Source organism: Microtus ochrogaster, chromosome 7 (genome assembly GCF_000317375.1).
Source record: "Microtus ochrogaster isolate Prairie Vole_2 chromosome 7, MicOch1.0, whole genome shotgun sequence".
In the NCBI taxonomy this organism is placed as follows: domain Eukaryota; kingdom Metazoa; phylum Chordata; class Mammalia; order Rodentia; family Cricetidae; genus Microtus; species Microtus ochrogaster.
The window spans coordinates 43,693,720-43,721,412 of NC_022014.1; the positions used below are offsets into that span (position 1 = coordinate 43,693,720).

General features: G+C 49.4%; 1 protein-coding gene across 2 annotated transcripts in view; it reads left to right on the plus strand.

The window, feature by feature from the left end:
* Anxa6 (annexin A6) overlaps nucleotides 1-27,693 on the plus strand; it is a 53,451-nt gene that overhangs the window by 15,835 nt on the left and 9,923 nt on the right. For both annotated transcript variants that reach the window (XM_005350053.2, XM_005350054.2), the window contains exons 3-20: nucleotides 4,106-4,196; nucleotides 6,238-6,332; nucleotides 7,268-7,381; nucleotides 9,275-9,365; nucleotides 10,641-10,720; nucleotides 12,730-12,786; nucleotides 13,421-13,514; nucleotides 13,896-13,991; nucleotides 15,528-15,586; nucleotides 16,966-17,088; nucleotides 18,430-18,488; nucleotides 19,641-19,719; nucleotides 21,680-21,761; nucleotides 22,941-23,035; nucleotides 23,321-23,434; nucleotides 23,527-23,617; nucleotides 25,039-25,118; nucleotides 25,625-25,678. In XM_005350053.2, the coding sequence (XP_005350110.1) occupies nucleotides 4,106-4,196; nucleotides 6,238-6,332; nucleotides 7,268-7,381; nucleotides 9,275-9,365; nucleotides 10,641-10,720; nucleotides 12,730-12,786; nucleotides 13,421-13,514; nucleotides 13,896-13,991; nucleotides 15,528-15,586; nucleotides 16,966-17,088; nucleotides 18,430-18,488; nucleotides 19,641-19,719; nucleotides 21,680-21,761; nucleotides 22,941-23,035; nucleotides 23,321-23,434; nucleotides 23,527-23,617; nucleotides 25,039-25,118; nucleotides 25,625-25,678 (1,554 nt within the window). The remainder of the gene's footprint in view (nucleotides 1-4,105; nucleotides 4,197-6,237; nucleotides 6,333-7,267; nucleotides 7,382-9,274; nucleotides 9,366-10,640; nucleotides 10,721-12,729; nucleotides 12,787-13,420; nucleotides 13,515-13,895; nucleotides 13,992-15,527; nucleotides 15,587-16,965; nucleotides 17,089-18,429; nucleotides 18,489-19,640; nucleotides 19,720-21,679; nucleotides 21,762-22,940; nucleotides 23,036-23,320; nucleotides 23,435-23,526; nucleotides 23,618-25,038; nucleotides 25,119-25,624; nucleotides 25,679-27,693) is intronic.

The following is a 27,693-nucleotide window of genomic DNA, read 5'->3' on the forward strand; positions in this document are numbered from 1 at the left end:
TATCTCCTCTGTGTGGTAATTTCCACGGCCTCTCTCCCGAGGGTAGAGGACCACCATTACTCATCCTGCAGAACTCACAGGGACTCAGACATCATCTCCAGGAAGTCAGCTCTAATCTGCTCAGCATGTATTCTCAGTAATTCACATCTACTTCTGAAGCAAATACCAGGGTGTTTCTAGATACCCCAGGTCCTATGCTGGGGGCTGAAAATACATAGTGAGCAAGAAAGATGCAGTCCCAGCCTTCACAAGGTTTCTTCTCCAGCCCCTGTGATGTACTTAGCTGATTGGATTGTGGATGCACTTACCATGTAGTTCCCTATCCGACTGTGAGTTCTTACAGGTCCCTGGGCTAAGCACCTAGTAGAATCTCAGTGAGAGATGGATGGATGGATGGATGGATGGATGGATGGATGGATGGATGGATGGATGGAATGGCAGATAGACAGATTGATAGATGCATGAACAGACAAACAGATAAATGGGTGGGAGGATAGGCTGAGCATAAATTGGCAATCTGTGGATTGGTAGGTAGATAGGCAGCTGAATAACAGATGGATGAGTAGGTGGCTCTAGTTTCCCTGGAAACAAGAATCTCCATGTGAAAAGCCTTTGGGGTCTAGGCGTGGTGAGGCACTGATGCCTGTTTATAGCTTGAATGTGGATCACCCTGACACGGAGAGGAAACAGGTCTCCCAAAGCTGCCATCCCAGCAGGGGAGTCAGACAGTGCAGGACAATGGTTCCATGCTTAGTCTTCAAGAAGAGATAGGTGGGTATCATTAGCTGAGGAAGAAACCCTAAGCTATATGATGGTCACGCCTTCCCTTATGATTGACCACACCATTCTGGCATCTGGCAGGAAGGGAGAAAGCTTGGTTTGCTAGAAACAGCCATCTTGACCTTCTCAGTCAGACCTCTGACATGCTGGCTGGTCACATGTCACTTGTCCTCTCTATTTTGGGTCTTTGAAATTTTAAGATCCGTTACCTTTTTTTCTCCAAGTGAGCCCGAGAATTGGTGGCAAGGAGGTTGGAGCTAGAGAGATGAAGGACTTGTGGACTCAGGCAGGTGGAAAGAAAAACATCATGAGTCATGGCAGCAGCTGGCTGCCTCAGATAGACCCCAGAGGACCTGACTCCCAGAAAGCTATTTCAAAGCTGGACGCTCCGTTGCTGGTCCCAGCATCTCCAATGCTGAGCAATGGTGCTAGGAATCCATGCTAAGAAGTCAAACTGCCCCTCCCCCTACCGGCCTCCCTCTTCAGCATTCTTCACCTCAGTCCTTCATTCATTTAGTGAATGAAGTTACATTTAGTTACATTCAGTTACATTTAGCAAGCCCCCTCTGGTCTCCATTGCTAAGCCTGTGCTGGGTGCGGGGATCCACTCTGTCCTGTGTGGTTATGTCCTGTTTATGACAGCTCCTGTCCTTGTGGAGTCAAGAGTCTAAGGGCCAGATGTGGTGTCACTCACCTGTAATCCCAGCACTCAGGTGGCAGAGGCAGGTGCATCAAGAGTTCAAGGTGAGCCTTGGCTACGTTGTGAGTTCAAGACCAGCCTTGGCTACATGAGACCTTATGTCAAGCAAACAAACAAAACTCCCAAAAGGATCAAGAGGAAGGAAGCTTAGACTAAAAGTCTTTAGGGCCCTTTGCAAATCAGACATTCTGCTTCCCTCTGCTCCCTTTTTCTCCACCCTAGAAGCTAATGGTAATTATTTTTTGACATTGCTAGACCAGGATAGACAGAGAGAAACACGAGATAGTTAGGAGGTAAAATTCCAGCTAGACACTGTCTTTTTTTTTTTCTGACAGCAGGGACTTGAGGGTCTCTTCTGGTCAGTCTCTGAGCCATGCACAGACCAGGCCTGACACTGGACCTCAGATCCCTGGATCAGGCTATCCAGGGTGGCACTGTGCAAATGCAAATGTAGCAGGCAGGCCTCAGAAGGGCTGAAGAGGGCAGAGGGAATCTAGGCAGGAGGTGGGGCCAGCATGTGCCATCCTTTGCCTTGTCTCTTGCTTTGCCCAGGCCTGAGATCAGATTGCAGGGGATTCCCGAATAGGGAATGGCGGGAAGAAGGTGTGTCCCTTGGAGCACTTTAAATAGTCACCCTGCCCCCATACACGCATGCCTCTGAAGAGTCAGCTTCGGTGACCGATGGCAGAGGGCAGACAGATGTCTGGCTGGACTCTGTGGGAGGAGCCACCAGGGGACACAGGACCATGGGAGGACTCCGGCTTTGCCTGTCCTTGTCTGTCTCGTTAAGACACAATCTGTGGGCTCCCCAGCCTCCCTCTGCTCCTCCATCTACAGAACCTTTTATAATCTCTTTCTGGAACTGGTGTTGGGCTTAGCTGTTTCCTCTGTACCGAGCCTCTCTCTCTTTAGGTGTTTACATAACCATTTATGGTTCATCTCTGTGACTGGGTGAGGGGCTCAGCAAAATTCGATCTTCGGTTTTCCTGAATCTTCAGCCCTTGGCCCAGGGCCTGGCACAGACTGTGGTCTGTGTGCCTGCCCAGCGACAGGCCGTGTGTACTGGATTGACCAGGTGGTTCTCCCAGACCCCATGCTTCTCCGTACTGTAAAGCTGACCCACATCTGACTCCTCCGTGAAGCAGCCCATTGTGCATTCAGCTTTGATCTGATGTCTGAGGTCCTTTGGCTCTCTGCCTTCCTCTTCTGGCCTGCAAGGACCCTGCCAGCTTATCCTTAGATGCCAGTTCACAGCTCAGTTTACTGGGCCCCCAGGACCTGTGCTCATCTTGGCATTGAATCTGAGAGTAGCTCTGGGTCCCCTGAGTACTTGGCAGCTGTTAGGTTTGTGCAGCTGAGGGGAATAGGGAAGAGGGCCGCGGTCTGTTGGACTCCTTCTTGGGGTTTGTTTGTAGATGCCACCTTAAACACGGCCACAGTGGCTAATATAATTGTGTTCATGGAGATAAGAGGCTTTGTAAACTTTAAAATGCCATGAAAAATGGTTAGGAGTACTGGGAAGGTGGCTCAGACCTCCTCAAAGTACTTGCTAGGTAAAACATGAGGACCTGCATTCAAGCCTGAGAACCCAGACCCCACCCCCTCTGCAAAAACAACAACAAAAAGCAGCATGGTGGTATGTCCTTGTAAAAGCAGTGTCGGGGAGACAGAAACAAGTGAATCCCTGGGGCCCAGTGGCCAAGCCACCTATGATAGGTGAGCCCCAGGCCCCTGAGAGACCCTCTCTCAAAAAAAAAGGTAAGCCAGGCATGGTAGTTCATGCCTTCAATCCTAGCAGAGGCAGGTGGATCTCTGGGAGTTGGAGATAAACTTAGTCTTCATAGTAAGCTCCAGGACAGCTGGGGCTCTGTAGAAAGAGCCTTGTCTTGAAAAACAAAGAACCCAAAACAAGATGTATGGCCTGCCAAGATGTCTCAGTGGGTAAAGAGGCTTGCTACACAAGCCTGCCATCCAAAAGGTGGAAAGAGAGAGCATCCACCTAAGGCGGAAAGAGAGAACCGGCTCCACCAAGCTGTCCTTCATATGTGCAGCATGACCTACACATACCCACTAAACAGAGTAATAATGAACTTTTAGCCATTCTTAACAAAAATAAATAAATAAGGTAGGACAGGGTGTGGTGGTGCAGGCTTTTAATCCCAGCATGGTGGGGGGGTGGGGGAGCTCTGTGAGTCAAGGTCAGCATAGTCTACAGTGCAGTTCTAGCCAACACAGTGAGACCCTATCTCAAAACAAACAAACAAAAACATCAAAGATGACACTTGAGAAAACACCTATGGCTGCCCTCCAGCTACACACACACACACACACACACACACACACACACACACACACACACACACGACTCTTGTCACTCACAGGGATCGTTTCTAGCCCTGCCACTCAGCCAGGCTTTTTAACTTCTCCTGCAGATGAAGGGTGGTGAGCTGTCACCTGTGGCCAAGCCGCCCTCCCTTGGAGGATGGCACCATCTTTTGAGCAGCCACTCCCTTCCCAGTGACCTCAGGTGACCTCTGGGAACGGAGCTCAGCCTGAACCAGAGCTAGGGTCTGACCTGGGTGCAGGTCCGAGGTCGGGACTCACCCTCTGCTTTTCTCTCCACAGGGCACGATGTACCGAGGCTCCATCCATGACTTCCCAGACTTTGATCCAAATCAGGATGCTGAGGCTTTGTATACAGCCATGAAAGGTTTCGGTGAGTGTCGGCCACCCAAGAGTGGGTCCCATGGGGAGGAGGGAGCATGGAAGGTGACCAGTCCACTCTGCATGTGGCCTATCCTTGAGCCATCTGTTAGTATTCTGTGGCTTTTCCTAGAGAAACATGAACAGACCATAGTCTATCCAGTTAGGGCACCCCAACAAACCAAAGACACCATTCCATTCATCTAGTTTGATGAACCAGTGAGTTTATTGGGGTTACTTACAGGAGCATAGGTGACCCCTATGCATGACTGACAAGCCCACTTTCCTGGAAAGCTGCATCCTTAGTGTCCCCTGCCCAGCTTGCAGGCAGCTCCGTCAGCGAGGCTTCCCTCTCTCCGCCATTGTTACCGTTTTTATGATCCTGGGGAAGAGCCCCATGGTCCATGTCGCAGTCTGTGCTTTCTGAATCCACCAAGATCCCAGAACTTCTGAGCCTTGTAAATTTCATGAGCATCTATGCCTTAAAAGCCTCTCTCCTCCATCCTTGAGAGAATGTCCCAACCCCTAGAAATGGCTACACAGTAACTGTTGGTGGGGGAGGAGCCTGGAATGTGGTTTTGTTTTGTTTTGTTTTGTTCCTGTTGCTAGGGGTTGGACCCAGAATCTCACCCACTCTAGAGAAGTGCTCTGCTTTGTAGCTTATTTAATTAATATTTTGTCCTTTTCATATTTTATAAATTCTCAATAAAATATGTCAAACCAAAAAAGTATACACACACACATATATGTATATACTTTTTTCTGTATTTGTGCTGCAGAGAGCTTGATCATATATATATTTATGTCAAACCACTAAAGAGAGGTTTGAAAAAATACTGAAGCCTTACCCATAGACCTGAGCTTATGGAACAGACCTGGTTAGTATAACTGAGAACCTTGGTGAGTTGGTACCCTCCTGGTGACTCCCCTGCCTTTCTTCAGGGTGTCCACTGACCTGAATTTGTGCTTATTCCCACCTTTGCTTGTCTGCAGTTGGCAGAACACATGCTGTTAGGACATCTGGGTCTTTCTAAGTCAAGTACATTGTGAGGCCTTGTGGAAATCCTTACCTGTCTCTGTGCCTCAGTTTCTGTATTTGAGCCACAGAGAGCTCGATCAGCCACCCTTTGAGCTCAGGTGTTATGAATGCAATGACCCCTCTCTATGGGGACTTAGAGGTCCCTTTAGACCAGTGGTTTTCAACTTCCTGCTGCGACCTTAATGCTGTGACACTTTAATATATTCAGTCGTTTCGTTGCTGCTTCATAACTGTAATTTTGCTACTTTTATGAGTTGGGCTTTTTGTTTGTTTGGTTTTTGACTTTTTGAGATAGGGGGTTTTCTGTAACTTTGGAGCCTATCCTAGAACTAGCTCTTGTAGACCAGGCTGGCCTCGAACTCACAGAGATCTGCTTGCCTCTGCCTCCCGAGTGCTGGGATTAAAGGTGTGCACCACCACCACCTGGCAACTGTTATGAATGGTAATATAAATATCTTATATTCAGGAGAGCTGATGTGAGGGGTTGCGACCCACAGATTGAGAACCACTGTTTCCATTTCCTTGTTGAGAGCAGAAAGTTTCTTCTGTAACCTGTAGAAGCTGCAAGGCCTCTGCCTGATAAAGGAACAGCCTGGAGGGCTTCCTGGAGGCAGGCTGGGCCGGGTGACAGCTTAACTGACTATAGTAGACTTGCACCTTGTTGAGCAAGTGGAGATAAACAGAGTGGAGATTTGAGTGGTGGACGATTCATTACCTGCGGCAGGGGAGAAGGCCCACAGCCATTTCCCAGCCAGCACTCTCACCAAACAAGTCAAGCATGGACATTTTAATGCAGGCCCGTACAGATTCACACAGCCACGGTCCCATTCCTGAGTGAGCGGCATGCTCACTTTAGAGTACCATAACGCCTCTGAGCATGCTCCACACGCACCACGAAGCTTTAGTTGAAACAATCAGAAGGACATTTTGAAAGTGAATTAACATGGGCCTGTGAACCTGAAGGCTCTGTCTTGCTTCGTCACTAACAACAGGTGCCCTCAACTCTTCTTTCTAGGCAGTGACAAGGAGTCCATACTGGAGCTGATCACCTCCCGCAGCAACAAGCAGAGGCAGGAGATCTGCCAGAGTTACAAGTCCCTCTATGGCAAGGTAATTCTTCTCCGGCTCTGCTTGTGCGCTGGCTCTTCTTCCTCTGCTCTTTCTTGTCCTTCGGTGTCACATGTCATCTGAGTACCAGACCTGGCCATAGCCACTCTCTTACACACCTGGATCCGAGGAGACACAGATAGTGGATCTCACAGTGGTGGGGGGCAGTACCGAGAGCTAGAACCTGATGGCCTACTGCCAGCTGCATGGCTTGGGGCAGTTGCCTGAAGTCTCTTGAATCTTCTTTTTTGGGGGGGGGGAATTTGGGCACAGTTTATTTATTTATTTATTAAAGATTTCTGCCTCCTCCCCGCCACCGCCTCCCATTTCCCTCCCCCTCCCCCTATCAAGTCCCCCTCCCTCATCAGCCCGAAGAGCAATCAGGGTTCCCTGAACTGTGGGAAGTCCAAGGACCGCCCACCTCCATCCAGGTCTAGTTCTATCGGGAACCCATCAAGGCCAGCTGGCCTGGGTCTGAAAAAGCATGGGATAAAACCGGATTTGTTGCCGGGCAATGGTGGCGCACGCCTGTAATCCCAGCACTCGGGAGGCAGAGGCAGGCGGATCTCTGTGAGTTCGAGACCAGCCTGGTCTACAGAGCTAGTTCCAGGACAGGCTCCAAAGCCACAGAGAAACCCTGTCTCAAAAAACCAAAAAAAAAAAAAAACAAAAAAAAAAAACAAAACCGGATTTGTTGAACATAGTGGACAATGAGGACTACTGAGAACTCAAGAACAATGGCAATGGGTTTTTTATCCTACTGCACGTACTGGCTTTGGGGGAGCCTAGGCAGTTTGGATGCTCTTGAATCTTCTTTAAGGGGCACTGGTAGTGTCTCTTCCCAAGAGCTGGATCCAGCAAGGTGACTCAGCCTTGGGCCAGGCAGAGAAAGCATTCACTTCTCACTCATCTCTACCATGGTGCTCCTTCAACCCCAGGACCTCATCGCAGACTTGAAGTATGAGTTGACAGGGAAGTTTGAGCGGCTGATCGTGAACCTCATGAGGCCGCTTGCCTATTGTGATGCCAAAGAAATCAAAGACGCCATCTCGGTAAGAAGCGTGGGTCGAAGTGTGCACTGCAGATGTGGGCAGTAAGTTCTGGGCTTTGCCACAAGCTTGTGGTCAGTCCCTGCCCACCCAGCACATGTGGCCTGCTCTGAGAGCCAGCCTGTTGCAGAAGGGTTTCCTAGTCTTCGCCAATCTGATAGATGTGGACAGAGGTTAGGGAAAAGTAGACCCTATAAAATGAGGCCTTTGTTCTGATCCCCATGCCAGGAGTCATAGTCCTGAGAAAGTGGAGATATGGAGACAAATGCTGTCCAACACACTTGAAGCTGAGGGCACAGTAAAAACTAATTACTGAAGACACTGGGTCTAAGAGGACCAAGTTGAACCCAAAAGCCTGCAGAGGCTCTGGTGGATAGGAGTGCAGAGGACATTCCAGGCTGGGGGCTGTGTGTTCAGCTATGAGCAAGACTTAACCTGCTTGAGACAGAGGGATGCCCTCTAGGAAGAGGGCAAAAAGCCCTTGGTTAGGTGTGGTAGTGCCTGCTGGCAATAACAGCAGTGGGAAGTGAAGGCAAGAGGATGGTAAGTTCGAGACTGTAGCCTAGGTTACAGAAAAGACCTAAAAAGTGTGGGGAGTGGGGCACTGGGAAGATGGCCCAGTGGGTAAGTGCTTGCTATGGCAAATGTGAAGACCTGACTTCAAATCCTCTATAAAAGCCTCTGTAACCCCCGTGTTGTAGGGAGTGGGAACAGGTGATTACCAGGGCCGATTGGTTAGTCCATCTAGACAGAACAGCAAGTTCTAGATTTAGTAAGAGACCCTGTTTGGAAAGCTAAAGTGGAGAGAGATAAAGAAGACATCTGAAGCTGACCTCTGACCTCTGCATGCATATACTTGTGTATGTGTGTAAACACACACAAAGCCCCCAGTTTAAGGTGTATGACTCAGAGATAGAATGCCTACTTGGAAGCTCTGGGTTTCATTCCCTAGCACCCTAAAAAATACACACAACAGCCCTTGGTTGTACCTGGCATTTTGCAGTGTATAAAGTCTATGACCTCTGCCGTCATCGAGTTCCCACACATAGATTCAGTTCGTGAGTGGGTACAATTGGCCATGTGGGAATGTATTGCCTTCCAGGTCAGCCTTAGAATTTGGCAGTGTAATGAAGAGCTTCCTTGTTGTATAGATGAGAAAATTGTGGCCAGAAAGATGAAGTCATTGTTGTTGAAGGTTTTATAAATGTTCATTTTATGTACAAAGTGCTCCATTGGGTGGGTGACTTGGAGAATTCATTCAAAAATCATTCAGTCCAACTTAATGAACACAGTGTACTCTATGGGCGGAACTCTGGCAGTACACTTGGAGGCTCTGAGGCTTGTGCAGGAATGCCAGCAAAGGTGTAATCTCTGCAGTAAACTTTACTGTGCCAGTAAAGTTGCCAATGGACCATCTTGCTTTCAGTCGTGATTATAGGGAGAAAAGAACGCAGGATTGTGCTGGTTTTTGAATTTTTATTTGTTCATTGAGTCAGGGTATCATGTAGCCCAGACTGGCCTTAAACTCCTAAACCTTCTTTCTGCCTCTATCTCCCAAGTACTAGGACTAGATCTTTATGCCTACCATGCCTGGCTTTATGCAGCTCTGGGTCAAACACAGGGTCTTATTGCATGGCAGGTAACAACTATACCAAGTGAGCCACAGCCTTAATCCCAAGATTGCATTTCTTAATGAGAAATCATCACAGCTGCTGTATATAGGTGGGACTAGAACCCATGCCTTGAGTCTTAGGTTGGCATCTCCCAAATGATGCCTAGAAACTGAACCAAAGACACCATGGCTGCAGGAGGGGTCACAGCGCAGGCTGCTCCAGGGTCCCTTGTGGCTAAGGCTTCCCATTCTGCTCTACCCCACATGTTCCTTCTCTCCTGCAGGGCGTCGGCACAGATGAGAAGTGCCTCATTGAGATTTTGGCTTCCCGGACCAATGAGCAGATGCACCAGCTAGTGGCCGCATACAAAGATGGTGAGATGGGCGGGAATGACACTCAGACTGCAAGGGTGGGGGCACTGAGACTACCCATCCCCCTTCCCCCTGACCTATCCATCCCTCTGACCATCAGTTATCCACCCACTCACCCATCCTTCATCACACTGCCCATCCATCTAGCATCTGTCCATCTATTCTCTCATACGTCCATCCACCCCTCATCCATCCACTCACTCATCTGTCATCCATCAACCCATCCATCCATCCATCCATCCATCCATCCATCCATCATCCATTCCCTCATTCCCCACCCATTCGCTGTCTACCCACCATCCATCATCTATCAACCCATCCATTACCATTCATCTATTCATCCAACGTCTGTCTATCCACTGTCCATCTGCCCACTGACCCATCCGTCTGTCTGACCATCCATTTACCACCTACCCATCCTTCCATCCATCATCTACCCACCCATCTATATACCATTTATCCATCCATCCAACACCCACCTAACTTCCTGTCCATACACTCATCAGTCCATCTATCCACCTATCCATCTATCCATTTACTCATCCATATCCATCTTACCATCCATATATATCTCTATATCTATCCACTGTCCTTCTGTCTGTCCATGCGGTGAGTACCTGTTCTGTGCTGGACAGTGTACAGGTTCTCAGGAGATGGTGATAGATAGAAGCAGTGTAGTCTCTATATCTGGAACTTGAAGCCTTGTGAAATAACAGTGAGTCTCAGAGAAAAATAACAATGACACGGTGGTCAGATTTTATGAAGGAAATGAACAGGAACCAGACATTCCCAGGAGAGGACCTGTGTCAGAAAACCTGTCTCAGGAGGAAGTAAGGAACTTGTTGTATGGGGAATGGGGTGATAGATGGTCCTTCTGGCGGAAGGAACAGTGGTGTGTAGAGCCCTGTGCAGCAGTAAGTTAGGTGGCCCAGATGAGGCTGGAGAGGACTTTGTAGCCAACAGAGCACTGATGTTTTGCTCAGAGTCCAGCAGCAAGTCAGCCGTGTTGCAATCAGATATGAACTCTATGACAGTTGTTTTGTTGCTGTGGGTAGAAGACCCCTCTGCCCAGGTGAGGATGATTATGCAGTAGGATGGTACAAGGGGACGGAAGGAGGAAGAATCCACTTCCTAGTATCCTAGTACTAGTGGCTGGGAAGAGGCACTTGGCCATAGTAGCCATGCAGACTGGATTGGGGGCAGGGGGGACAAAAGACCTCAGTTCTGGATCCTGGAGGTTTTGGGGGATGAGACTTGAACCTTGTGTTCCTTCCACAGCCTATGAGCGAGATCTGGAGTCTGACATCATTGGAGACACTTCCGGCCACTTCCAGAAGATGCTGGTAGTGCTGCTTCAGGTGGGTCTATGTGCAGACATGTGCCCCTCCCTACAGCTTGCCCCATGGGAGTCACAGGCTCCTTTCACTGACTCTCAAACAAGCGGCCTAGGAGGACTACAGGGTGTAAGGGCCTCCTCTAGCCGTGCCTCCATCACTGCCCATCCCCATTTCTTTCATCCTTTGGAGCCTGAGAGGCCACTCTGAAGCCTAGGCTTTGTCTGCTGGTCTACCCTTGTCCCAATGCCTTGCGTTACACAGGCTGTGCCCTATGGAGACAAATGCCTCATTCACATCCTCCTTCCTCTCCTCAAGTACCCGCACAGGAGAGACCTGCCTGCACTGCCTCCCCTCTGCCAAGCTCTAATCCTCCAGCTCACCTGGGGGCCTCTAAGGAGGCTATAAACTATGTCGCCATGACCAAATCCAGCCTGCCATGTTGGGTTGCCTATTTTTCATTTTTTTTACATGAAAACAGCCAGACATGATTGTATGTGCCTATAATGCTGGCGTTGGGTGGGTGGAGACAAGAAGATGAACTCAAGGAGAGCTATGTGTGACCTCAAAACACAAAACAATGGGGGCCGGAGAGATGGCTCAGTGGTTAAGAGCACTAGCTGTTCTTCCAGAGGTCCTGGGTTCAGTTCCCAGCCCCCACACGGGGCGTCTCACTGCATGGAACTCCAGATCCAGGGGATCTGACAGGATACCCTTTTCTGATCTCTGCACACACCTGCACTCATGTGCACACACCCACTTACACAGTCAAAATCATATATACATAATTACAATCATAAAGAGCAGCTTTGTGCTTATTAATAATACCCAGAAATGGAAAGATCCTACCCCAAAGCCAGATTTCTGTATTCTTTTGATTTGTAGAAACTATGCATATATGCAGTGGCTGGAGAGCCTACCCTGCTCTGTCTTCTTGCTGCTTGGCCCTATGAGAGTCTGTGACCACAGACACCCAGGGGACAAGCATTGTTGTGACTGAAATGCAGCCCCAAGGTGCAAACTGCCTGAAGCTTTGCCCACGAATCAGACCGCCTCTGTTCCTTCTTGTCAGTCCCTTCCCCGTTATATAGCGTTTTCCCCAGTCCACCCCCCCTTACCATAGCAGCCTATACTCCATGTTAACCAGCCAGGTAGTTATCAGGATTGGGCAAGTGTGACCTTTGCCCCCTTTTCAAAGCCACGTGTTCTGAAGAGGAGATTCCTGCCCCACATCCTGGAGTCAGGGATGTTGCCTCCACATCTCAAAAGTAAGTCACGTGGCACTGATTGTAGGCTTGCTGACTCTGCCACAGTCCCCGAGAGAGTTGAGGGCTGTGAAACCCTAAAACACACAGCACCAGAGGAAGAGGCCAGCCTCAGACCCTGCATTGCTGGGAGTAAAGCCCAGCATGGCTAGCCCAGTTCCCGTCATGTACCTTCCCGTTGCTAAGCTACTCTATTGGTTGGGGCTCTGGACAGTGCGATAAAAGAATCAGGAAAACTGGTATTTCACAGCTTGAGCATTCAGACCTTAGGATGCAAGTCACAAATCCTCATGGGTAAATTCTTGGGTAAGGGGGGGTGGGAGACCCTGATATTAGCACATGAATGTGTAGCTCTAGGCGGGACATGATTGTATGCCTAGAATTCCAGCACTTGAGAGGTAGAGACAGAAGGTTCAGTGTATGTTCTAGGCAACCTGGTCTACGTAGTAAGTTCTGGGTCAGCCAAGACTATATATAGTGAGATCCTGTATCATCCTTTACCCCTTGGGCATTGTCATGAAGTGGCCTAGAGAATGCCAGGACCTGCGGCCTTGCCATCTAAAGCTCTGTCTACAAAGTACAGGACTTTTGTCTGCCGCCCTGGGATGGAGGTATCAGAAGGACCTCAGTCATTCCCAGGACATTTGGTCAGGGAGAGGCTCCCTACAACAAAATGAACACTGGGCTTTTCTCCTGTTTAGTCGCTCTCCTGGGCCAACCCCTGGCTCCATGCATTGGAAATACACACTCCCTTGTCTCTCCACCCAGGGAACTCGGGAGAATGACGATGTTGTGAGCGAGGACTTGGTCCAGCAGGATGTCCAGGTAAGCCATGTTGATGGAGGTTTCTACGGCTCAGTCAGGAGCCTTACGGAAGGGGAGCGGTCAGGGGCCTTGGGGTGGGGTAAGGGTGAAGTCTTTTATAATAAGCACCAGGAATCCCTGAATCACAGCTTGTTTTTTTATAGGATTTCATCAGAAAAAGAGATGCAGGTTTATTTCGGAGGTAGCATGTATGAATGAAGTCAGAGAGTGGGTTGAAGTAAAATAGTAACTTGTATTTGAACCCCAGCACCCATATAAAACGTTGAAGACACTTCCTCAAAAAACAAACAAGGTGGACCATTTATTTCTAAGAAGCAAAACCCAAGGTTGACCCTCTGACACCCTTTCACACACCCAACACACACACGCAGAAAGAGGAAATTATGGGAGCTTTGGAAAGGGAGAGAAGGAAAGAGCCATCTGACAGACCACAGGGATATTTTTGGAAGAAGCAGGGGGATGTCTGATTCACCAGTGAAGGTGGAGTGGGAGCTTCCACAGACAGGAAGATGGGAAGAAAGGTCAAGAGGTCACCAGTAGCTGCCCTGTCCAGGATCAGGCAGTTATTCTGCGCCTGTCCTGTCTCCCTGGGTTTGTTCTTTCTGTTATGTCTCCCTCTCTTCTTCCTTCTCAGGACCTGTACGAGGCAGGGGAACTGAAATGGGGAACAGACGAGGCCCAGTTCATCTATATCTTGGGAAACCGTAGCAAACAGCACCTCCGATTGGGTGGGTTCCCAAAAACTGCAGCACCTCCTTGTGTGGCCCTGAAAACCCCTTCCTCTTTTCCTTTTCTACTGATGGTACACAAGAGCCACTCTATCTCCAAACCAAATACTAGCCCGTTGTGGGTTGTGTGGTTCCTTCCCTGAGTTATTACCAGGACAGTACTAGTAGCCCTGTCTCAAGATAGAGCCTTGTATAGCAGACATGACACAACTCTGTCACCTCCCAGCCACCGTACCAAAGTGCTGCTACTGTACCCCAGCCTCCTGCTAACATTTGATTCTTGGCTATTTCTCCATCCCCTTCAAAAGTCTGTGGTCTTTTGTTACTGCTGTGGCAGCCCTGTTAGATGGCATGGCATGTCTGTCTGTCTGCCTCCCTCAGTGTTTGATGAGTATCTGAAGACCACGGGGAAGCCCATCGAAGCCAGTATCCGAGGGGAGCTGTCTGGAGACTTTGAGAAGCTGATGTTGGCTGTGGGTATGTACTGGAGGCCGCAATGGAGTCAGGGATGTCATCCCAGAAGTAAGGGGATTGGAATGAAAGGGATTCCCATGGGGTGGAGTTAGAGTAGAGAAAAGCAGGTGGTAGAGGCTTGGTTGAGCAGCATGGCTAAGGCTGGGGATGGGAAGGAACTCAGCCATAGACAGAGATGTGATGAGGGTAGAAAACACTCACTTTAGGTTGAGATAATAGCCATCAAAGACCTTGGAGGGTCTGCATGCCAGGCATTACACGGTATTGAGTCTTTAGAGGGCAGGGGCCACCACCACCATATTGCCACTTAGCAGGTGACGAACCTGAGTGTATAGAGACTGAGTCCCTTGTCAAGGAATTGCTTGTAATAGATCAGGGTTACCTTGATTGTAAGGGAAGCCAGAAGCTGATGAGTCCAGATTCAAACCCAGGACCTCTCCCTAGTATCCCGCTCAGCTGGGGCAAGTCACCTTGCCTAGAAGGGCCCTGGTTTTCTCATCTGTTAAATGAAGGCAGAGGGATGACCGGACTTACTGAGGTCTTTGCCAGTCTGATATTTTAAGAGTTAGCATAGCCAGGCCATGAGTTGGTTAGTTTTTGTTTTGTTTTTGAGACGTGATCTCATTTAGCCCAGGTTGACCTTGAATTATGAGTCAGCTGAGGCTGGCCCTTGACCACCTACCTACCTCTGTCTCTGCCTCTGCATGTGCGTGAGCACACACACCACCATGCTTGACTTAGTTGGTGCTGGGGTCTTTGCCATTGAGCTACATGCCCAGCCTTGTTTCCCTTTTTTATTTATTTATGTACACTGCATGTATGGCTGTATGAAGATGTCAGGCCCACTGAAACTGGAGTTAGACAGCTGTGAGCTGCCATGTGGGTGCTGGGAATTGAACCCCCAGGTCCTCTGGAAGAGCAGCCAGTGCTCTTAACCGCTGAGCCGTGTCTCCAGCCCCCTTCTTTCTTACTTACTTTTATTTATCTATTTATCTTTATTTTTTTAGGCAGAACCTCCTATATCCCATGCTGGCCTTAACTCACCGATCCTCTTGCCTCCATCTCTGGAGTGCTGGGATTATGTGTACATCACCCCAACCAATGCACACATGCGCGCACACACACACATGCGCGCGCACAGGCTTCCCTTGTGTTTAAAGCTAGAGGTACTCTGGGGCTGAGGGCCATCAGAAGCCAGGATTCTTCCTGCCTTTAAATGTGGTGGCCCCCAAGGGTTAAGAACAACTGGTAACATGTGTGCAATTCCCATCACTAGGGAAGACTGCAAGTTTAAGGCCTGCCTGGGCTACAAGAGTAAATTTGCCCAGGCCATTTAGCAAATAACTATTTCAAAGTAAAAACAAAAGGATGTGGGCTAGATCTCAGCTGTAAAGCACTTCCCAGCACACCCAGGTCTGGAAATGGAGGGGAAGGGAAAAGGGAGGGACCTAGTGAGCGAGCCCTATGGGTGCCTTCCCTTTTCTGAGGCATGAGGATAACTACCTTTTCCTCCTCTCCCTTTTCCCTCCCCTTCTCCAGTGAAGTGCATCCGCAGTACCCCAGAATACTTTGCTGAAAGGCTGTTCAAGGCCATGAAGGTAAGTAGTTGGGATAGTAAGAATGAGATTGGGGGAGGGTAGCCTCTGCCCACGCCCTCAAGACTGTGGGGATTTTACCAAATCCTTGGTGTCCAGTGGCCAGAAAGAGCCTTGATTTTTGTTGCTGTAATAGAGTATTGTGACCAGGATTGGAGTAAGAGATATGGGGCAAAATAACAAAAAAAGACCAAAATAAATAAATAAATAAATTCTGTTCAAAAGCAACTTAGGGGATGAAAGGATTTATTGGCTTATACTTCTAAGACACTGTCCATCACTAAGGAAAGTCGGGAAGTTAGGACAGAACTGAGGTAGAAATCATAGGGGATCTGCTTGCTGACTCGATCAGGTTTGTGTTCAGCTAGCTTTCAGGAGGACCACAGGATGTGGGCTCAGCGCTCAAGAGGCAGAGGCAGGCAAATCTCCGTGAGTTTGAGGCCAGCCTGGTCTACAGAGTGAGTTCCAGGGCAGCCAAGGATACACAGAGAAACCCTGTCCAAAAATCCAATGAATTCATGAATTAATTAATAAGTGAATAAATAAATGGGTGGATAAAGAAAGAAAGAAAGCAGAGCCAAGTAGTGTGTCCTTGCGTTCCCACAGCTTGGCTTGGTGGAACAGGAGGATCTGTAGTTCAAGGTCTTCCTGAACCTTGTCACAAAAGGACAAAACCAGGCTGACAGGTAAAGGTGCTTGCTGCCAAGCCCAACACTTTAGTTCAGTCCTTGGACCATCATGATGGGAGGCAAGAACAGATTGCCAAAGCTTGCCTCTGACTTCCATACACATTCCAAGCCAGGTGTGTACACCCACACAAATAAATAAATGTAATTTTGAAAGGTTTTATGAGTTGGAGAAATGGCACAGTGGTTAGGAGCACTTACTGCTTTCCCAGAGGACCTGGGTTAGGTTCCTAGAACCTGTATCAAACAGCTCACAACTGCCTGTAACACTAACCCAAGGGATCTCATAGCCTTTCTGTCCTGCACACATATGGCATACATACAAGTAGATACATGAGTGAAAATAAAAATAATCTTTAAAAAGTTTTAAACCATAAAAATAAGTAACAGACCAGAATATTCCTATGTATGTATATCAGACCACTTTAGAAAACACTTCAGCATCTGTCAGTTATCTCTCCACATTCATAATGCTGTCCCTCTAGGCATGTTCGAAAGGACAGCATTTCCCAGACTTTCTCTCATATAACACAGACACCTATGACATTTCCATGGCACAGTAGAGCAAATGAATGTTTGCTCTGGGAGATCCCCAAGCGTGGGCTGTCCCAGCCCTTCTTGGCTACTCCAAAAGTGTAGAGCAGATGGTTAGACATTCGCCATGAGTGCTGTCCCTCATGCCCTCGTGTCCTCCAGGGCCTGGGGACTCGAGACAACACCCTGATCCGCATCATGGTCTCCAGGAGCGAGCTGGACATGCTTGACATTCGTGAGATCTTCCGAACCAAGTATGAGAAGTCTCTGTACAGCATGATCAAGGTGAGCAGGACCGGGAACGAGGTGGGCAGGGGAGCAGAGAAAGCATGGAGGCTGGAGCAATGGCTCAGCTATCAAGAGCACTGGCTGTTCCTGCAGCCAGGTCCAGTTCCCAGCACCCACACGAAGGCTCACAGCTATCTATAATTTTAGTTCTAAGGGATCTAATGCCCACTTCCGGCTTCCTCAGGCACTACACTCATAGGGTGCACGTGCATACTTGCAGGCAAACACTCATACTTTGAAGTAAAAGTAAAGAAAACTTTAAAAAGTAAGGCATGAGGGCTGGAGAAATGACTCAGAGGTTAAGAGCATTGTCTGCTCTTCCAAAGGTCCTGAGTTCAATTCCCAGCAATCACGTGGTGGCTCACAACCATCTGTAATGGGGTCTGGTGCCCTCTTCTGGCCTGCAGGCATACACACAGACACAATATTGTATACATAATAAATAAATAAATATTTTTTTTTTTAAAAGCAAGGCATGACTGATGCTGCAGGGCTTGCAAATAGTCTTTAAGGGCCAGGGTGCTGTCCCAAGAGCAGTGGGTGTCTGCAGTCTGTGCAGAATTCATGGAAGCATGCAAGTGAGCATTAATTAGGAAACACTGGAGTCTGCTGGGTAATTAGTGCTATCTCAGGGGTGGCCGTCCCATGAGGCCTTGCCAAGAGATCATCAGACATAGTAGTTTTTATAAGCCCACAGGGGAAATGATCCAATTTGTACTCATAAATGGTATCCAGAGAGGATTTTTACGTGTATCGTGCCCTGGACATTCCATGGGGAAATAAGTTTGGAAAAATCTAGAATAAGCTACGATGCTGTTGCACAGGGTCTTTTCCTGGGAACTTCTTATAACCATAAACATTTTGAGGCCCATTCCAAAGTCCCAAGGAATAAGACAACTATATCGTCATGTGGCTTGATCAAATAGTCGTTTGACTTTGAGCGGTTTCCCATGGGTTTGTTCATGGAACTGTCCTTCCATGGAATGTTTCTCCTGGATGTGCTGCACCTGGGACAGGGGAATGCCAGGGTCACGGAGAATAGCAAGCATCTGGGAATTCCATGTTTTAATGACATCGGCATGGCAGCGGATTGCTATTACTGGAAGTATTTATGCCTCAGGAAGTGTGACAGACGACCTACTCTAGAGACTTGTTTCTTCCCGTCTTTCCCAGAGCGCTGATTGCTGGATAGTGACCCGCACTGTACTGTTTGGTGGCCTCAGCCACTGCAGGCAGGAGGAGAGGCAGGGCTGGTGTGAGTGAGTGCTCTGCCCACCCCCACTTGTCCCAGAAGAGCTGGGGCTGTGTCTGAGGTCACCTTTCCTCTTCTCTCCCCAGAATGATACCTCGGGCGAATACAAGAAGGCTCTGTTGAAGCTGTGTGGAGGAGACGATGAGTAAGGGGGTTCAGGGCCTCAGGGTGGAAGGGTGGCTTGACTCTTCTGGTGACCGTCCCCAGTAGATGGGAGATTACATGACTCTGGGTCTCTTCTGAGGCTGGAATGCCAGACGAGGGGAAAGTGGCCTTTGGCATTCCAGTCTCTGCCGTCATGGTGTGTGTGTGTGTGTGTGTGTGTGTGTGTGTGTGTGTGAACAGATGTGATCTACTATATGTGGAACTCTCTGTTGTGTGAATCTAGAAGTCAGTCTACTGTCTGGACCAGGAATTAGAACTCAGAGGACGTAAGCTGGGCATGGTGGCACACACCAGAGGCAGGCAGATCTCTGTGAGTCCAGCCTGGTCTACATAGCAAATCCCTGGCCAACCAGAACTGCATAGTGAGACCTTGACTCAAAAGAGCTGGAGAAGAAGGTCTGAGGAGTCACCTCTAAGAAGGCCTGGTGATGAGGATTGACTTGGCTTCTTCCTATGACCACCAACGCTTTCCGTGGAGAGCTGGGGAAAGAGATGAGGCGGCAGACGGGCTACAGGAGCCCTTCCTGGATTATTAAACTAGGTGACTATGTCAGGACATGACCTATTTATACACAGGAAATTGTGGGTGCTGTGACTTCCTTCTCCAGGGTTCAATGGCAAGTTAAAGAAGGGATATGAGAGCTTCCCATTGACTATGCTTGGGCCACAGAGGCCACAAATCCCGTGCCACACACACTGGCCCCTCACATGTCCAGGTGCTTTGAAAAAAGAGGTATGGGAATGATCCAACCATACCCCGCCCTTGGCTTATTTGAAAGGGGATTTGAGACAGGAGGCACCCGTGCTATAAGGAAGAAAGAAGAGATTGAGGGACTGTCCTGCTTGGGCCTGGGACCAACAAGGCTGCTGGGGAAAGCCCCACTGCATAGGAGCTCAAGGGAGGACAGAAGAATCTCTGGACTAGAGGGTTTTCTGATGAACTCAGGCTGGAGAAGTAAAGCCAGATAGGTCTGTGTTGTGTTAGGGGTGTGTGTGTGTGTGTGTGTGTGTGTGTGTGTGTGTGTGTGTGTTGATTGTGTGTGTGTGTGTGTGTGTGTGTGTGGCTGGACATGTGAGGTGTTGCCCATGATGACATTCCCTCCCATCCTCTCCCCGAACCCCTCCATTCCAGTGCGGCTGGCCAGTTCTTCCCGGAGGCAGCACAGGTGGCCTATCAGATGTGGGAACTTAGTGCAGTGTCCCGAGTTGAGGTCAGACCCTCCCCATTCCCTGCTTGACCTCTTTGATCACTGCCTTCCACACTTCTGCTTGCGCCTTTCCCGCTGAGCTGGTTGACCCCCAGCTGCCCCCTGGTGGCCAACCCGCGCTGAGACGTCTTCCACCTGAAGCTTCCAGATTCCTGCCTTGGTTCTAACAGTCCTGGGAAGTGTTTGTTCTGCCTGCTCTTTACTAACAGGGCTTCCTCCAGTGAGACTGGGCTGGTTCCGTGGGGGCCTCTGCATCCTGGGCCTGGCAGCTAGGCTTCGCATACTGAGCTGCCCTCGGTGGAGCAGAGGGTACCCCTAGGATTCAGGGGTGTACTCCTGAGCACCCTCATACGAGCGGGGGCAAAGGACAGGATGAAAGGTTTCACAGAGGCTCCTGGAAAACCAATCTAGACACTGTGGGGTCCTCACCCTCCTCATGGCCTCTGTGCCTGAACCTTTCAAGAAAGGGGGTTATACATGGTGGTCCTGGTGGCCCAAAGGCTCTTGAAGTCTGATGCTCTACTCTTCCTTAAATTTGAAGGCGAACACCAGCACTGCAGGAGACCTCAGGTTATATATATGCTTCCCACAGCATTAAGTAACAACCACCCTCATAAAGAGCTGCCCCTTTTCAGTTCCACCAGCCTTTCTGATAAGTAAAATCAGCTTGGTGCTGTCCGAGGCGGCTGCCCTTAGACACAGAGGCCTTAAGTTCAGTGCTTTTGGCAAGACCTGATGCTACAACTGTGTTGTACAAGCTGGCTGCCCTTTTACATAGAGAGAGCCAAGGGAGCTGGACTAAAGTTCTGTGGTCTTGGCAAGCAATACTGTCTTAAATTTGGTGACCTTTAACCTGAGTGGGGCCAGGTACTACATTTTTTGTTGTGGGTGATCACCTGTTAATGACATAGGATACATTCTTTCTAGATTGCGATAGTACATAAAGTATAAAGTTATTTTTATCTCAAAGCTGGGGATATAGCTCAGTAGTAGAGTGTTTGCCTAGCAAGCAGGAGGCTTTCAGCTTAATTGCCATCATGGAAGAATATCTTTTCACTGATTTATTAATGTGTTAAGTATTTTTTTAAATGTCATTATGTGGCAGGCACTTGTTAGCACAAAGGATATAAAAAAGTATATATAAAAGTTTAAGCATGGTGGTGCATGCCTTTAAACCCGGGGCTCAGAAGGCAGAGACAGATCTCTATAAGTTCAAGATCAGCCTGATCTAACTAAGTGTACTTCAAGATAGATCTGTTGGGGCTGAGATGTTGCTTAGTATGTTAAGCACCCCTTCCTCAAATTATTCTAAATAAAACTGTTTAAGCAAAGATCAGGTGTGATGATGCCCACTTTATTACCAACATCCAGGGAGTCAGAGGCAAGCAGATCTCTGAGTTTGAGACCATGCTGGTCTCTTTAGGGAGTTCCAGACCAGGCAGAGCTACTACATAGTGAAACCCTGTCTCTATACAAAATAAAGCAACAGTAAAACCCAAAAACCACTGAAGCGAAATTAAAAAAAAAAGAAATTAAGAAATAGCAAATACAGGAAGCAGCATGAACGTCATTGGGTAATGACTAAAATTTGGAAACTATTCTGCTTCTGAGTTCTTTGGCCTCCTTACGGAGGAGCCATGTCTACATCAGCATCAGGGCACCGGGGCAGGGTGGGTGGGATGCTGAGGGGCCCCAGTGGAATGGTCAGCCTCTGGAGCTGGGACTGAGCCAAGTCCGATTGCAGGAGCTACCCCCTTTCCTGTCCAGCACTCACCTGTTTCCGGGCCTGAGACTCTCTGCTCTCTCAGCCTTGAGTGGGCTTTGTCTGCTGTGCCTTCTTCCCCAGGCTGCTTGGCTTGGGACTCAGCCTGGAAAGCCCCTGCCACTCTGCATGCCGCTCTCTAGATCTGACTCCCCAGGGGCCTTCAGACACCTGCTGAGAGCCTCGTTCTCCTTCTTATAGCTGAGGGGTACTGTGTATGCAGCCAATGACTTCAACCCTGATGCTGATGCCAAGGCCCTGCGGAAAGCCATGAAGGGAATTGGTAAGGATGACGAGGACCAGAGAAGGCCCATAGGCAGCAGCCTGGAAGGTTTGGCAGCAAGGGGCTAGGCAAAGGGAGGGATGAAGCCTAGGGATGAAGCCTAGCTAGGCTCTGCAGGATGAGGAGGGGTGTGTGGGATCTTCCTCCACCTCAGGTAGGAGGGAAGGCTAGGAGAGGGTTTGGAATGAATTTGACCGGAGTATTTTATGGACACCTAAGTGTGGAAGAAAGTACTGGCCCTGAAACTTTAGGTGTTGACTCGGTGTGACTGGATAAGTCCTTAAACAGCTCTGGGTCTCACTTTACCAGTGTGCAAAATGAAGTCCATTGACCTGAGAACTCAAAGTACCACAACTGTTGGCTCCTCCAGGCTGCATTTGCTGACAGTGGGGAAGAAAGCCACTGTACGAGTGGATGGTCAGCTGCCTGCACCCAGCTGGGCCTGGAAAGCCCTTGCTGGGAAAGGGAATGGGGGGGTTGGTTTCTAGTGTCTTACTCCTCCCACAATACCCAACAGCTAATCCCAAGGGGTCCTGCACCTCCTGGGTCTCAGTGAATTCTTCTCAGGAAGAGTAATGCCTACGTAGCGTCTCTATGACTGTGAGACTATGGGGGCAAATGCTCTGAAAATTAGATCCCTGTGTCAGACCTGAGGTTGGTGGCACTCACCTGACAGACAGGAGGTAGTGCCGCAATGCCTTCAGCCAACCTGCTGTACGTAGAGGGACCTGGGAGCCACCGTCAAACACAGTCACTAACTGCTGAGATCACAGGGTTAGAAGGATCTCTTGGTGGTTACTTGGTCCTGTTCATGTTAGAGGTGTGGAAACTGAGTCCCAGAAAGAGAAAAGGACCTTCCCAAGGTCGGCAGCCATTGCCAGAGCCAAGATTAGAACTCAGAGGCTCTGACACCTAACGCACCACTTGTCACCCCACCTGCCAACCAGATGCTCATCAGCCAGTGCCTCCCACCTTTCTGGGTGTCATTTTATCTCATCCAGTGGCATGACAGGAGAAAGCAAGGAGCCTAGGGCAGGGATCCCAGAAGGGCCAGGAGCACATGGCCACCAACCCAGGCCTTTACCCTGACAGAGACTGGTGGGAACTCTCATTGGGGGGGATGTTGGGAAAGCTGAGCCACAGAGCCTCCTCTGAAGCATGTGGGCTTTGGTGATCCAGGAACTGATGAAGCCACCATCATCGACATCATCACACACCGTAGCAATGCCCAGCGGCAGCAGATCCGACAGACCTTCAAATCTCACTTTGGCCGGGTAAGGGTCCTTCCTCCCTAGTCTGGGCCTCAGATTTTTTATACCTCCCTAGTGAAACTCAGCCTGCCAATGCCAGCTCTGTGTAATTAGACTCCAGGGGGGTTCATGGTAATGAGACCTCCACCTGGTCTCGGAATATTCTAGCCTCCTGTCACTCTGTTCCCCTAGTTCCTTGTGATCAGTGAGCGATGTGTGTATGGGATGGCTTAGTGGGGGCACAATCAAAGATGGGGGCAATTTCTATGTGGATCGGAGACTGGTGTGACCTTGGCTTTGTCCTTGCAGGATTTAATGGCTGACCTGAAGTCTGAGATCTCGGGAGACCTGGCAAGGCTGATCCTGGGTCTCATGATGCCCCCAGCCCATTATGATGCTAAGCAGCTGAAGAAAGCTATGGAGGTACAGTGCACACACTAGAGGATGGGATGGGGTGGGTACTGGTACTCAGGGTCAGCACCGCCATGGACATGTCCTTTGCATGGACTTTCCAGGGAGCTGGCACAGATGAAAAGACTCTTATTGAAATCCTGGCTACTCGGACCAATGCTGAAATCCGGGCCATCAACGAGGCCTACAAGGAGGGTAAGTGTGAGAGGGTGGGGCCCAGTGCTGCTGGGAGACAGGCAGTCCCCAGCTGACGGTATTAGCCCACAGCTCTGACTTACCACCTCCGTGACTCTGTGTGTGTGTGTGTGCATGCAGGGATACGTGTATTGATGGAGACCAGGTTTCGGTCTCAGGTGTGTCTTCAGGTACCATCCACCTTATTTTATTTTTTTATACGTTGTGTGTGCATGCACACGCGTGCACACATGCATGTGTAGGTCAAAGGACAACTCTGAAGTCCATTCTCTCCTACTGTGTGGGTTCCAAGAACTGAACTCAGGCTTGATTGGTCATCAGGCTTGGCAGCAAGCACCCTTTCCTGTTGACCTTGCTTTTTGAGACAGGGTCTCTTACTGGCCTAGGGCTGGCCAGTTTGGCAAGGCTGATGGCTAAGGAAGCCCAGCTTCCATTCTTCCCATCCCTGGCTGTAGGATGACAAGGGTGCACTACTGTGCCTGTTTTGTTTGGTTTTGGGAACATGGGTCTGAGGCTCCAACTCAGGTCCTCGTGCTCATGTGACACGCCCTTTACTGACTGTGCTGTCTCCGCAGCCCTTCTATGGGACTTCAATAAACCTATTAGTGTACCTAGTTCCCCATTTGGGAAAGTCACCTGCTCCAAGAGAGTCCTGGTTGTAGAAGACAATTTAGATAGAATTTGGGGAGCAGAGAGAGCATTTAGCCTGCTAATGAGAGGGAAGGCAGCTTCGTGGGAATGGGGCCTGAGTAGTTACACGAAGACCCACCTCAGAACGGTCTCCCCTGCCTTGTTATACCCTACGCCACACTGTGATACTATTGCAATTGAAGGAGTTCCCACGACACTACATTGTCTTGAAACTGTTAAGCTTTAGTCAAGTGGCCCTATATTTTCATTCTGAAACACTATGACTTCTGTTCTAGGAACAACTTTCCTCTTGCAGAGCTTTGAGACCACAGTCGTTTTAAGTGGGGGAGGAGAGGCACTAAGGTCCCAGATAAAATTTGGGGTTCAGTGAGTGCTGTGTAAGAGGGATGGTAAAGAGTGAGGGAAGGCGGGGAGGTTCCACTGGAAGGTGTCGAGGGCGGGTGTGTGTGTGTGTGTGTGGGGGGGGTTATAGCTCTAGAGCCCTGCCTAGAATGCACAAGGTCCTGGGATCACTTCCTAACAATACAGCCAAATGAATGGCCAGCGAATGGGAGAGAAGATAATGGGAGCGTTTGGGAGCTGATGCAGGTGTGTGGAGGGGCAGGTCTCAGTACCAGCTGCCTCCCGGTCAGCAGGAAGATAGCTGGATGCCCTCAAGGGCCGACTCGTTCAGTCCCACCTCTCCTGCTGACACAGCCCTGGCTCAGGTGTGACTCTCATTCTCTAGGCCTCCTGGCCGGCAGCTGCTCACACCTTTCTTCCTATCTCAGATTACCACAAGTCCCTGGAGGATGCCCTGAGCTCAGACACATCTGGCCACTTCAGGAGGATCCTCATTTCTCTGGCCACAGTGAGTGGAGTTATGGCTCTGAGGCCCATTCATCCATGGACTAGAAGAGAGAATGCCCCCACCCCCACTCCCACCCCCTTGCCTCCTCCTGGGGTTCCACCTCAAAATCTTTATTGTTCCCCTTTTCTGTTGTTGGTTTTGTTTTGTTTTGTTTTATGACAGGATTTCTCTGTGTAACCCTGGCTGGCCTCAAACTCACAGAGATGCACCTGCCTCTGTCTCCCAAGTGTTGGGATTAAAGCCGTGCTCCACCACCACCCTGTGAGAATCCATTTTTGATGGCTGGTGTTGTAACTTTTTTTGGTCTCTTTCATATAGACCAGAATCACATGAGTGGCTCTGTCCTGTGATCCTATAACCCTGGGGCCACGTGGCCTACCCTGGAATTGTTTCATGTTGTAAAAGATGAAAAGGGGTGCAGAGAGGTGACTGAGCAAGACCTACGGGTGACTGGAGGGCGCCTGTGGGGGATGTCTAGGCCTGACTTCTCGATGGTCCTGTGACAGGGAAATCGCGAGGAAGGAGGAGAAAACCGAGACCAAGCCCGGGAAGATGCTCAGGTGAGATCCCCGCCCATCTCTACTGGACAGCTGGCGGGTCCCTGCCAGGAATGACTCTCAGGTGGGGCAAGTTCCTGGCTGGGACATGGCTGGTTTGACTGACATGTTTAGGTCTACTCTACAAAGTGAATGCTCGAGGATTTATAGCATAGGGTGGGAGGGTGGAGCTTGCCTCCCTGGCCCTTCCCATGTGGACTCTGGGACCTTCAGCACTATATGGCAATCATAGATCACCCGGGTCAAACCTCTAAGCCTGCAGTGGGAAATGGAAGTCCAAGAGAATGACTGGTTTCTCAAATCACACAGCAAATCTGGCGCAAGGAGAGCTGACCCAGAGAGAGTGGGTTTGGAATCTTTCTGGGGGAAAAGGCCTGAGAACCAAATGTCTGGATTTCCTGTCTGAAAAATGAGGCAAAAATCAAAGGGGTGACTTGGCAAAGTTTAGCAAGCTCCTAAAGGCTGGTGCCTCTCTGCTTCTTAGGCTTCTCTGAAGCTGCACTTAGAGGCTGGGCAGCCCCAAGTCATTTTCCTGAGCCCCCACTGAGGTCCTCAGTGTTGTCCCCATGGACCTGAGTCAGGTCTCTGTCTGTTCTGACTGCCCCATCCCCACCTGCTGCAAGAGCTGCCCCATGCTGGAGGTGGGCACAGATGCCACCAATGCTAACACTAGCATCCAGGGATTGCAGTTGGTCACTAGAAAGAGCATTGACCAACCCAGAGTCCCTGCTGAGCCCCAGCTTTCACCAGCAGACAGGAGCTGAGACACCAGTGTCAACTCAGCAATCCCTAGGGTAGCCTGACAAAACTGAAATTGCAAAATTAGGCACACCCCAGCAGTGGGAGGAACTGAGGCTGGAAGAGCAGGAGCCTAGCCTCAGCTCCAGGAGGCCCTGTCTCCAAAAGAACAACACAAAACCCCAACAACCCCCAAGCCCTTGTTACAGAGTTTAGAAGGGGCGCCCTGTGTTGAGCAGGCATTAATGCTCCTCTGTGTACCATCTTGTTTTTCCTGCGGAGAAAAGAAGCCTTAACAGCCCCACAATTTCTGAGTGGCTTCAGTTTGATTGACACTCAGGTCCACCCAACTCCAATCTGGCTTATATAATACCCTCTAGGACCCAGCACCATAATCTCCCATACAGCTCCTTGCTCAAGAAACCATGGCCCAGTTGCCCAGTCCTGTTCTGGAATTACAGTGTCAGAAGCTCCAGGATTCCAGTCAAAGATGTTTTCAATTATATACAAGTACATTCATAGGCGCTAACCATGGGTAACCCCACCATCGTTTACTGAGCCCACATTTCACACACACACACACACACACACACACACACACACACACACACACACAGAGCAGGTATTTATTTAGTATTTGTGAGCATCCTCATGGTGTAGCAGGGGGGCTTTTGATCTTAGATTTCACCAACATCCGTTCTCTAGGGAATGCGGCTGCCTGGTACCTGGTCTGCCTTGGGTCCTGGTGGGGCAGTGGTGGTCCTGGCCCAGCAACTGCTTTGCAAGAGAAGGAGAGAGAGAGAACCAGGGTAGAGGCAGTGGAGGGATCCTTTGAACCAGAGCCCTACATTGACAGAGGCTCAGCAGCTTCTCCGTGAATAAGGCACAGATCCTGATACAGAGTCAGCTCAGTTTCTACTAAAACAACTAGCAAAGTTTTATCTCTTTCATAAAACTTCAGAAAATAGAGCTAAAGGAAAAACCTACCCCCCCATAGTCATCACTTAATATAGTTATTCAAATCTGGCTTTCTTTTTGCATATATAAATAGTTTCCTGCTTATAGCAGTTAAAATAAGATGGGCAGAATAAACCTCTCCTGTAAGTCCAGCAGAGGCTCCCTGCAAGTTCAAGCCCAACCTGTTTTGCATAGTGAGTTTCAGGACTCTATCAAAAGCACTATTGAAAGAAAGAAGCGGGAGGGAAGTGGCCTATAGCGGCTTTCAAAGCCAGTTCTCTCCTCCCACTTTACCAAGGCAGGGTCTCCCCTACTTCTGGCCT